A 13,046-nucleotide genomic window follows, 5' to 3' on the forward strand; every position below is an offset into this window, starting at 1 on the left:
GGTGACTTTCAGCCGACTGCATTTGTAGATGTCTTGTCTGTGCATGTCTTCCCCCACTCTCTCTCCCCATAATTCCTGTCTCTATTCAGCTTTCCTATCAAATAAAGGTATCCCCCCACCCCCAAAAAGATGTAATAAATAATGTTAACATATATTGATCGTCTATGTATTTAGTGAAAACTAAGCTAATAGATACAGCCACGCTTGACAGAAAGTCACCAGTTTGCACTCCCACTTGTTAAACCTATAGAACTTATCTCATCTGGTTTGACTGGCGTGTTTGTCTGTGTGCAGCGATAATAACACATCGTTTAGATGTAAAGCATTCTGAACTTGGTTTTACAGTTTGTCTTAACAACCTTCAGCTATTGTTTCTCTGCTACTGTTGATTCTCACACCTCCTCTGCATTTACACTGTCTTTACCAGTCATGTGTAGGCTGCATGTTGCATCCACATTGCATAAAGGAGCCGATGCGACAGCCGATGCAACACGTGGAGACACGTGGCAGTCCATATATATATATATGCATATTTATTTATATATATATTTATATATATATATATACATATAGTTAACAGCAAGTGTATCTTCAGCCTCACATACTAGCAGGCTTGCATTTACTGCAACGAGATAACAGCTGAGCTACAGATCCACCTGATGACAGACGTGGAATCTGGCCAACCCATCAGCTTTGCAAGCCTATTTATACAAATCTAATGTTATAGACAGCTGTTTTTATGCCATAGCAACAACAATAGAAGTCTGAGGCACCAAATAAGATAAAGGTATATAGGCTATATAAAGCTACATAACAGGAAATCTCCTGCACCATTATTTTACTGCAAATTCATAGGCAGTATTTTGCTGCTGGAGCAAATGAACAGCGTTTGACTTGTCAAAACTTGCCCAGACTCTTTAAAAAGCTAATGAAAATGATAATAATAAGTTAGAAGTTTCTAGTTAAAGTTTGTCTGCAAGATTTAAATGCAACCCCTTTTCACCTATTACATTAACCATCACTTATACAATAAAACAAAAAGGTGCTTTAATGTAGTAATTCTTAAATTTCAAACCTCTACTCTGGCACTTGTTGATCTTTTAAGAATAAATCATACAGCTTATTCTCTCTGATGTTATTCCCATAAATGTTAACTTATCTGTAGCACATAAAGAGCTTGTAGCCTTGAGATAGATACACTGTAAAGCAAAGAGCCTGAATTGCGACAAAGATGATGAGAAACCATTTAGAGAAAATGTGTATAAAATGAATAAATTAGCAGAGGAAGATAAGGCAGACACGAAGAGGATGGAGGACATAAACACAGAGGATGAATACAGGGGGACTGGAAGAGAAAGAGACCAGAAATAAGGAGGAGGAGGAAGACTCTAAGGTTAGATTAGTGCCCTGCGGCTGCTGTAAGATTATTGCAGTGAATGTGAGCAGCTGGTAAAAGAAAACATCAGACGTTCAGGAAGAGATCAGGACCTGCTCCTGGCTGCAGATCTCCTCTGAGGCGATTCTGTCGTTTCTACATTCAGTGATTGCGAGCGTGAATGCCGAGGACCAGATGGCCTCTTCCTCCCTCCTCCTCTCTTCTCCCTCCATCCCGCTCCTTACGCGACACTTCTCGCCTTTGCTTCTTCGCGGCTTCCTTACCTCCCTGTCGTGTGCGTGGGCGTGTGGCTGGATTTTGTGCCAGTAGCAAACAGACTGATGCATGATGACATTTTCTTCCAGCAGAAAAGAAATAAGAGAGCACTTCTCCTCCTCCTCTTTACTCTTTCCTTGAAAGACGCTGTCAGCGACGCCTGGCCTTGTCCAACACTAGCGCACACACTCATCAGTTTCCCTGGCTGTATCACACAAACTCACACTGTATCCGTGAAGCGGACTCTCCTCTTTCTCTCTCGCTGACAGGCGGGAGTCAGGCCCGCTCCATCCCCGTCAGTGCTACTCTCGCTTCAAGAAGTGACAGGGAGGAAACAAGGTTGACTCGAGCTGAAGTCGTGCTTTAGCTCCAGGGCAGATGGAGAGGAAAACATCACCATCCTGTTAATGTTGTTTTAAATAGCTAGATGCTTGTGTGTGGATCTTTGGGCCAGCAGGAGAGGTGCTGCAGCCTCTCTGTCAGAGATGAGGAGGATCTACCGCGGCTGCTCCATTTGATTTGACACTGTCTAATTCAATAGCATTTCATTTGACTCTGTTGAATTAAATTTTGCAGTGTAATTGGTGATTGAATTCTTATTTGGGAATGTGCCTTGCAGCATGTCTTTGGATTTAAAAGGCAGTCAGCAGAGATGTGTTTGGATCCAGGAAATGCTCAATTTAAATGAGTTATTAGCTTTTGAAAAAACGTCAAAATGGTTTTTTAATGTGACTTTTACAACATGGAGTATGTTCAGGTCCACACAAAGGATGTGCACAGATAGTTAACTGAAAAATTTTAATTTTTAATCCTTGATAGTTGGCTCCAGGATTTCTAACTGTTCAAGCCAATATTCAACACCAGAGCTCTGCCTCCCAGCCACTCCTTACACCTGCAACAAATCTTTCCAATCCTGCCCACATCCCGTACAGATTCTGCCGATCAATGTTAGATATTCAGAATATCTGACAGGGTGTTTAATTGAAAGCAATATTGGTTGTTCACTTGAGCACAAACCTGATTAAGTTTCCTCTCTGAATGAAGAAACCCCTAAGAAAACAACCACATCATTGTCATGTGTGACCCTGCCACACATGGATTAAAAAAAAGCAGCTGGAAGCCTCAGACCAAGTTAACTCCTGGTTATGGCTCAGTAATAGCAATGTCATAATAACATTTTACGACTTTATTTACACATCATTTATTTTAAACATCATACAAAAGTGAAATTCTTTTCCTGATCTCTGGAAAGTTTGCGCATCATAAAAACTGCAATGCACTCCCATCAGCTCTCACAGACAGTAGACTAATCTTCACTCTATTTATGCCGTGATTTTATCGTCCTCATCAATAGATGCTTAATGCTAAAAGGCCAGTTTGCTTGGAAAGTGCTGTTTTATACCTGAATAACTGCATAATGGCTCAGCGCCCCTGTGTACTGGTGCATAAGTGCAACGATAGGCCAACAGCACAGTAGGGGGGCATTAAAGCTCTGCCTTTTGATTTATTTAAACATTTAAGAGTGTGCACTTTATTGTGGAGCTTTAACAAAGCATCGTACTGTGTGATGCTGGCTGCATGGAGACAGACTCATGTATAAACATGCTTACACAGCACCGGCTACTACAGCTCACAAAACAACAATAAAATCGGGATTTCCTAGTGAATGATTCTAAGAAGAACGTATGGCACATCGTCTGTATTATCTCGTGAATAGAGTACAGAGAAGTGCTTTAAAGAGCTATAGCTTCACACACACACACACACACACACACACACACACACCCACACCCACACCCACACACACACACAACCCCCCCCCCCCCCCCCTTATGTTTTGTGTTGTTTGTGTGAGATTTCTGGCTTCTTCCTCAGTGTCCCTCTACTTCAGTTGCCCTCTCCTGTTTCACCTGTGATCGTTAGCCACATGCCTCCCTATGTCTAATCACTCCATGTCTGTTTAGTTTTGGTGTTTCTCTTTGTCCCTGTCAGTTCGTTGTTTGTCTTTTGGCCCACGGTGTTCCCTCATGTCCAGCGGGATAATCTTGGTAAGCTCTTTATGTGTAGAAGTTTTGTGGAGTCTATTTCTGGAAACTGTTTTGTTTTACTTTGTTGCCATGTACATCACAGTTTTGAGATATTCTGATATTTTAAGTTAGTGGATTTTTGATTTTTAGGAGCTGTAAGCTGTAATCATCAACATTAAAACAAAAAGGTCTTGAAATATTTCACTTTGTAGGGGATGTATCACAGAAAAAATTAACTTCTTCATTCTATTCCGTTTTTTTTTAGATGCACCTATATGTAAATTACTTTTTAAATGTTAAAATAAGACTCATATAACATGGTTAAAACATTACATAAAGCATGTGATGCCAATTTATGACAGTGATCATCAACTGGCGGCCGAGGGCCACATCAGGCCCCCCATATCTTCCCATCCGGCCCCCAGAAAATTATTAAATTCAGAAATATGCAGAGAAAAAAATAGGTTGATCTATATAAGGTGTCTTTTTTTAAACTCCCTACAGCTATTTAACAAATTAGAACGATTGAGATTGATAAATATTGTCTGGATTGGTAAAAACGGATTTATTTTAAAGAAATCCTACAACAGAATAGAATAGAAAATAGAATCAACACTAAACACACTTTTTCTTGCACAGGTTTTTCTTCAGTCAGGGCACACCATATTAGCAGCAAACTAAGTAATGGAAAACATAATGGATGGAGATATTCAGCGAAAATATCTCAATCACCCCCTTGTGGCTGTTTATGGTATAGGGACTGATCTTACTTATAGAGGCTAAAAATGGCATACATTTGAAATAAAATAAAATATAATTTTAAGTATTTTAATTAGACCAAAATGACTCTTAATTCCAGTTTATTTGAAAGTCCAGCCCCCAAAACATCTATCAAGGGAAAACCTGGCCTTACAGATGCAGATGCAGTTGATGACCCCTGGTTGATGACATTTCCAGTCACAAGATGGGACTGTCAGTCTCATTTGACAGTGAAAGTCTGAACAGACAGACATGTACACCATTAAATAGTTTATTTTGTAATATTAGGATCCTTGTTCAGAAAACCCATAATGTTTTGGGGTTTTATAAATTTGATTTGGACTCCTAAAATCCTTTACACTGTATATTTTTGAATTTTAGCTTTTAAATCCTTAAGAACTTTGTCTTTCCAATTCACCACTATTCATTTTTTATGGATTTTCACCCAGAAAGGGGCGGGACTGTCATTGTTTTGGCTAAGTGCCTAGATTTATTGATCTAATCAGGATCTCTTTTGGCTATTAGTCATCCATAACAGGCTCAAGGCTTCACCTTGATTAGAGATATACATTTAAAACATCATGTTTAACATAACCGAGGCATGGGGGTGATATCATCCAGACACTTGGCAATATTTGGTTTGACTTTGACGCTTGTATTTGGTTTCGTAACTGTCTCTTTCATAGACTTCAGAGTGTCAAGGATGCAAAATTCAATCTGAGTTTTTTATTATGGACAAAAGTGTTCCGCAAGGATCAGATCTGGGCCCTATTTTATTTACAGTCTATATCAGTAATGTTGTTTCCTCTGTAAAGACTGTAATATTCCTCTCTATGTGGACGATGTTACTTTATATTGCGCTGCTGATTCTGTGCATCTTACTATTACCAGTCTTCAGAACAATTGTATTGCTGTAAAACTTGTTCTTAATGCAGGCAAAACTAAATCCATGATCTTCTCTAAAGCTGGACATATTGATTTTTACTGTCTACAGATAACTATACTCAATGTAAGCAGTGAAAGGGTCACAGTTTATAAATATTTTGGTATTTGGCTGGATAAATCATTTAAATTTAATCACCACTGATAACCTCACTGGTAAACTTCAGCAGAAACTTGGGTCTCCGTACAGAAATAGATGCAGTTTTCTTCCTAACTGCAGAAAAGTGTAGTTAAGGCAATCTTTCTGTCAGAGCTGGATTTTGGGAGTTTTGACTGTAGACGTGCTGCTGCCTCCACGCTTAAATCTCTAGACTGTTGATGACTCTGCTCCTTTAACACTCATGGCTGTATTCTGTTTAACAAAGATGGTTGGTTTTCATCTGTAAATCCCTGATTTCACATTCACCATCTTATATAACATCTATGCTGAAGTGGACCACTGGACCTTATCAAACTCACTATACTGACTGTCCAAAAGTCCCCTCTTTTTCCCCTCTTGGACAATTACACATGGTTATCTCAAGCCTTTTCACCACAGTGAGTAGTTTTTGTAACTATCATCCTTCCAGGGTTTGTTTAATTGGACATTTTTGTGTCTCAGTGCCATTGTAAATGAGGGAAACCTTAATGAGACTTAAGTAAAGATAAAATAAATAAGTGTTCAGATTTTCCACCTTTGAGGTCAAAGTGATCTATCTCTTATCCAATATTTGCTCCATTTCTGAGTTAATCTGACTCTCAAAGCCATGTAATCAGTTAAAGCAGTGGTCTACTGGTCTAGCCTTAGGACCAGACACAGCCTCCAGACATTGTAACCTAAATGTTGGAAATTTTTCCACCACCTACTGTAAATGTATTAAGTGAAAAATTGGGACTTTGAATGTATCTGAACAAAGAGACAGGACAAAACAAATGTTGAAGAATGTGGCAGAGTTTCATAATTTTTCCATGATGCCTTGTACATTTTAGTTGCTAAATAGATCTCAAGAAATTAGTTCTTATAATAACAAAACCAGCATTGTTGTCTATTAAAGAAGGTATTGTGAGGAACTTTGAGACATGTTTGGGCCAAAAATTGAGGCTGAAGTAAGGCATAGATGTGCTGAGTGAGCCACCCGAGGCCAGGAAGGAGGATTGAACAATACTTAATCCTGCTCTGGATTTCCTTGCATATGAACAGGAGCAGTGAAAATAATCTGTTGAAAAAATAAAGCACACACCTTTAGGGCAGAGTCAAGGGGTGGATGTGGCGCGAAGGCACGGCCTAGGGTACCATCCAGACGGTAGGTTTGCAACAAGCCCCTGCTTGTGCTGTGGATGCCCAAAGGCCAGAAAACCACCGGTGGTCTCCAGACGTACTACCAGGACTGAAAAGGTCCGCACAGAAGAGATGCCATCAGGTTTGACCTTGGCTGAACAGTGACATGTGTGTTGACTTATGTCAGCCTGGCTCTGCCCCCTCTAGCCCTGGTTTTTGGTACATTGGCCCCTTTCATGAAATCTTAGCGTCCTACATGCCTGAAACTTCTGCATGTGACTGTAAAGCTGGATCTTGAGTAGAACACCAAAATACTCATTTTAATGGGAAAACATAGTAAAATAAAATGTATTGATACATGCCTGCTTAGAGCTTCTGTTCATCATAAGTCATTTGTTACAATTTCTTTTTCTCGACAAACAATCATGACCCACTGAAAATAGCTCTGATGTTAAGTATATGATCCTGAAAATTTATTTTTATTGAATCCTGACATATTAATCCTCATTAAACTCATTTTTATGGTAAAATTCTGACATTAGTAAGATTTTTTTAGATTGTTTCAAATGTAAGCTCCTCTCAGTTGTGTTAAAAGTGTGTAGGTTATAAATGTAGCTTCAACTATCATTTAGAAATACTTACATCACAATATGATGACACTTGTCATGTTGTGTACTTAGGTTTACAGTCCACAGAGAATTATACAACACCTACACAGTGTTGTGAAGTGGAAAAGCTGAGTTTTAACTCTTTTATGTAATATTTCTAAACTTAACCAGAAAAAAAGAGGAATTTTAATTTATTAAAGTGCAATGAAACGTGCATTTTGCTTTTTTTACGATTGGTCCATGCACTAAAATGTTTAAATATGGGTGGTTCTGTTTGTGCAGCAGCTAGCAGTGTGTTTTATTCACACCTTACACCAGATTGCACCAGATTGCAGCAACTTTTACAGAAAAATGCCTGTTTCTTTTTTCTTTGAAACATGATGTCAGCATGTAGAATTGGCAGAGAACGTGTGAATAAGTGCATGTTTGACAGGTGGCTTCTTCCTTTTTTTTTAAAGTTCCTCCTTTGCCTAGTTTTTTCCCCTCACATTTCCCAGTCTCTTTTCCCCTCCTGTTTCTTTTCCGTTTCTCTAACAGCTCTGCCCCCCGACCCCCTCTCTTTCTTTCTTCCTTGTTTTCTTTTGTCTCCCATTTAAACTCTCCACTGCTGACATGGCAGACGTATCCCGATGATGTAAACTAGTGTAATCATTAGTGCATCCATCAGGGACTTGAAATGACAACATCAAAACACAAAATACACTCCACACGCACTCTTGGTCTCATATCCCCTTGTCTTATTTGTGTGTCTTTTTTCTTCTGCAGATTCTGAGTAATAGGAAAGGATTGCTTCCAGAACCCAATCTGGCCCAGCTGTTGACCAGTATGACCAACCCCGCAGCCTTGCAGATCCTCATGAGACCGTACCATACAGGGAAAAGAGGAGGTAGGACTGGGACCAGCATGCATCAGCTCTACATTCAGTCCCACAATGAAACCTCAGAAACAATGTCATAAAATCATGTCATAAATACACAATTATGACAGGATTTTAATAGTGTCTGAACATATTTGGCAGGCTTTCTTTTAGCCTAATGAACTTTACATAATAGCTTGTATTAATGGGTTAATAGTAAGGATCAAGAGGGACAACTTTGTACTGGTAAAGTGATTATTTAATAGCTTGCCCTTCACAATCCCTGCACATAATAGAAATGAACATGTACAGTGATGCTTTATTCAATCATCTCACTATGCTGCAGCAACTGTATTCTCCTTAAAGTTAAGAGGACATCCTTGTAAAGATAAAAAGTTACTCTTAAAACATTGTAGCCCTTAGCTCCTTAGGTGAATCAAAGGAGTTGTGTGGAGGATACACATATCTCCCGATGACACTGGATGGAAAATGTTTTCATTGAATATTAGTGGCACTGAACAGAGAAGACATTACACTCAATTTTAGACTTTTTTTAGTGCAGAGTATTAATTCTACATCTAAATGTGGCTTAATCCACGTGTACATCATTAAAGCCTCTCTATGTGCTAACAGAAGTATCAGCAACTGAAGAGGTTACTGTGCAAGTGCACGTGTTTTCCAACATTTTGTAGGCTTTAGACTTTAAGTAAGACTTACAATTTATTCAACAGAGAAGTTAATTTCAAAATAAGTGTTCATATTAACATACTTTCTGACTAGGTTGCATGATAAATCTGATACTGCCATGCCAATAATGAGTGAAGCTGGACTCACTAAAAAATTTTGAAACCTGAACTGATTTTGAAATGTGAGAAGCCCCACACAAGATGACAAATAATGTCACATTTAACCGTTTTGCTCTTGTAGTGCAGTGGTGTAAAACTCAAGGCCCAGGGGCTAAATCCAGCCTGTGAACAGTTATGCCTGGCCCTCAAGATCATATATTTTTATTAGAACTGGCCCACCTGTCTGAGGTCTTCAGATTACCTCCAGTATAAAAATGTAAACATAACCTTGATCATTTAAAGTATACTTGTTAGATCATAAAAATGTGAAAAAGTAAAAACAATGAGATAAAAATGAGGGAAAATAAATTAATTTATGTTGTCATTTCATATTTTAAATTTTGCATCTCACGATTATAACTTGAATTTAGGATTTTTACATTTTATTTCAAATTTTGACCTTTTCGATGCATAGTTATGACCTTTAAGCTCATAGAATGACCTTTTAGATTCACATTTGTAAATTGTAAGTCAGATTTTCAGAATATGCATTTTTAAACTCATGATGGGGAATTTTATCTCACATTTTTACCTTTTAGATTCAGAATTTTATGTCATATTTTCACCTTTTAACTCATGATTTTGAATTTTATTTCAAGGACAGCCAAGCAATCACGAGTATAAAACAGAGCAATAGCCAATCAGGAAGAAAGACAACCGAAGGAGGAAGTAAAATGAACACACAGCCATAGCAACAATAATAAACGGGAAGAACAAAGTTAGATGGACATCAGAAATGGAGGAGCAACTTGTTGATTTGCAGTGGACTTAGCATGTAGCTAACAGCTAACCACAGTTGCTTCTTCACTCTAAAGTCAGCGCGAGATTTGGCATTTTGTGCTTTGTTGATCATCTTGTTCTACACCAAACACTATACAAACAAAAATAAATGATTATTTGTCAACATGAGTGGGGTCTCCCACACTGAAAAAAAAAAGTCAAAATGTTAAAAAATCTTAACGCGTGGCTTTACGTCCTGATTGACTGTCGTTCAGTTCCATTCAACAATTCTGACCATCTCAACTGTGTGGTGTAAATACCATGGATTTACTGCTTCCTATCAAATCCTAAATAGCAAAAAATGTTTGATAACTATTTATTTTTATTTTAACCTTTATTTAACCAGGAGAAAACCTCATTGAGATTAAAAATCTCTTTTTCAAGAGTGCCCTGACCATGACTCTAGGTTGGACGGCCTCCGACAGACTAGCCACAATAGCCAAAAAGAGTAAGCCGACTGTATAGCGCCACCAACCAGATGTCATGTACGTTTACGGCTCACAAACGAACACAACTATACCTTCATCTCAGCCAGAATATTACCCATATTCATTCCATCATTTTCTGTTTTTAACTGCAACTATGACATGCTAGGATAGCTGTCTGAGGATTTTCATTGTGCTCTGTGGTTATTTTACTCTGAAATCACATTTGACCATGCGAGTTTGTGTGAGATCTCTCACATGGGGAATTCCCATTGTGAAATTGTTGCTGAAAATAGTAAGTGAGAAGTCTCAAGGTCTGGTTGAATTGACTTTAAAATCTTAAAATATAAATAAAATAAAAATCTGAAACTGTCTTGATTGAAGATTTGATAATCATCTCTTGCATGGCCAGCCTAAGCGATCAATTTATAGATTTTAATACCTTTTTTTAAAAATAAATCACAGCTTTTCAAAGAATATGTTGCAATGGAGTCAAACCTGCCTCCTAAACAAAACAGGAGTTGTTGTGTTCTCCTTGGACTCTCTCTAGGACTGTAAGAACCTGTAGGCTGTGATTTCTGATGACTTTACACTGATCTTCTATTCTATTAGCTAATAACCTCCTCAGCACTTCTCTGTAAATACTGTACAATACTGTATTGTCCCACGGGGAAATATGCTGTCACAGCTCACACTGTTAACAATGACATACATAAGTGAACATAAAACAAGCAGAGGGACACATAAAAGTATCACCTGTCACTGTGGAAATGTGTTGATAGTTTCAATGTGGAGAGGACAAAGCTCTTTTTGAAGCGTGTCCTGTCCCAGTTCAGGGTCCTGTATCGAAGACCTTGTGGTAAAATAGAGAGGAGTGGGTGAGTGTTCTGTGTGTCGGAGCTTTGTTGTTGAGATCTGAAAGGTTTTGGGTGGGCAGTCCAATTATTTTTGAGACAATACTTGTCATGCAGATGAGTTTATTTCTATTGACAACTGTTAGCATGGGAAAGAGTAGAGGAGGCTGGGCTGGATGATGCTTATATATAACAGTAAGAGAAGATGAAGTGAGATGGACAAGGCTCTGAGTCTTGACTGTGGCATTTTAGCACCTATTTATGCATTAAGGGTTGGTTTTTTTTTACATGAGTGTGTTTTTGTGTGGAATGGGCTGTGAAGTGAAAATGTTTTAACACTGTATGAAGGTGTGACTTTTAGACTTTTATTCTCCCACTAGGAGTGGGGCTGTTAATTTTATTGTATCCTGTTATATGAAGACAATTCAGTTCAGTTCAGCAGCTCACTGTCGCCCTGAGAAGGTTCCTAAACCACTTTCTCTCTAAGCTAAAGATTGGAGCTCTTTCATTTCCTGCTGAAATTTGCATTGAAACAGCATCCACAGGGTTAATATAGAAAGATACAGATGACTCTACTACGGTACATATGTTTTATCATCTTTATTTGGTGGTCATCAACATTTTTTTTTGGTGCAAGTTCAGCTCTGTTGGTAAAGCAGGCACCCATATAGTACAGAGGCTAATCCTCAAGACACTGGTTGCAGGGTCGATTCCCAGTCTCGGAGCATGTTTGTTGCAAGTGCCCTCGCCCCCTCCCTCTCACCCCATATTTCCTGACTCCCTTCAACTGTCCTGTTAAATAAAGGCAAAAAAATAACATTTTAATCAATCAACATTTTAATTTATTTTTGAGAAAATGCAGAAATTTCTCTCCATGAGATCTCTGTGGTATGGACAAATGTAAATCCTAGCTCTTGCCTTTGACTGTGATGGAAAAGGAGAAGGGCATGGCTCTGAAAAGCAAGGTAGCAAAGTTTGCAGATGTTTTTTTTTTTTTTTTAATAAAGCACCCAGTGGTCTTTCACAAGACACAAGAGGCCACTTAGAAACTCTGGTTTTTCTTTCTCAGCTGCCCCACACAGCAAAATGAAAACTTCTAGTGATTCTGCTTTTAGCTGTTACGCTCCTAGATGGTGGAACAGACTTTCATAGGATCTGAGATTAACAGGACTCCTTAATGCAATCTAAAAACTCATTTATTGAGTTTATTGTTGATACAAGCTGCAGTATTACTTCAGTTTTGGGTTTTATAGGTTCTGTTTTTAAATCAATCAATCAATCTTTGTTTGTATAGTCAAAGTTATCTCACAACACTTTACAAAGAGGGCAGGTCCAGACCACACCTTCCTTTGTGGCCTATTATAAAAGACCAGTGTTAATCATTGATATTGTAATAAAGACTATACCCTATTAAAAAAGACCAGTGTTAATCATTGATATTGTAATAAAGACTATATCCTATTATAAAAGACCAGTGTTAATCATTGATATTGTAATAAAGACTATACCCTATTATAAAAGACCAGTGTTAATCATTGATATTGTAATAAAGACTATACCCTATTATAAAAGACCAGTGTTAATCATTAATATTATAATAAAGACTATACCCTATTATAAAAGACCAGTGTTAATCATTGATATTATAATAAAGACTATACCCTATTATAAAAGACCAGTGTTAATCATTAATATTATAATAAAGACTATACCCTATTATAAAAGACCAGTGTTAATCATTAATATTATAATAAAGACTATACCCTATTATAAAAGACCAGTGTTAATCATTGATATTGTAATAAAGACTATACCCTATTATAAAAGACCAGTGTTAATCATTAATATTATAATAAAGACTATACCCTATTATAAAAGACCAGTGTTAATCATTAATATTATAATAAAGACTATACCCTATTATAAAAGACCAGTGTTAATCATTGATATTGTAATAAAGACTATACCCTATTATAAAAGACCAGTGTTAATCATTAATATTATAATAAAGACTATACCCTATTATAAAAGACCAGTGTTA

At 37.7% G+C, this 13,046-nt stretch overlaps 1 protein-coding gene across 2 annotated transcripts in view; it reads left to right on the forward strand.

Moving 5' to 3' along the window:
• The window catches only part of raver2 (ribonucleoprotein, PTB-binding 2), a 150,850-nt gene that overhangs the window by 107,908 nt on the left and 29,896 nt on the right, over positions 1–13,046 (forward strand). For both annotated transcript variants that reach the window (XM_041790749.1, XM_041790750.1), the window contains exon 6: positions 8,011–8,131. In XM_041790749.1, coding sequence (XP_041646683.1) covers positions 8,011–8,131 — 121 coding nt within the window. The remainder of the gene's footprint in view (positions 1–8,010; positions 8,132–13,046) is intronic.

The sequence above is a fragment of the Cheilinus undulatus genome, linkage group 7, assembly GCF_018320785.1.
Source record: "Cheilinus undulatus linkage group 7, ASM1832078v1, whole genome shotgun sequence".
In the NCBI taxonomy this organism is placed as follows: Eukaryota; Metazoa; Chordata; class Actinopteri; order Labriformes; family Labridae; genus Cheilinus; species Cheilinus undulatus.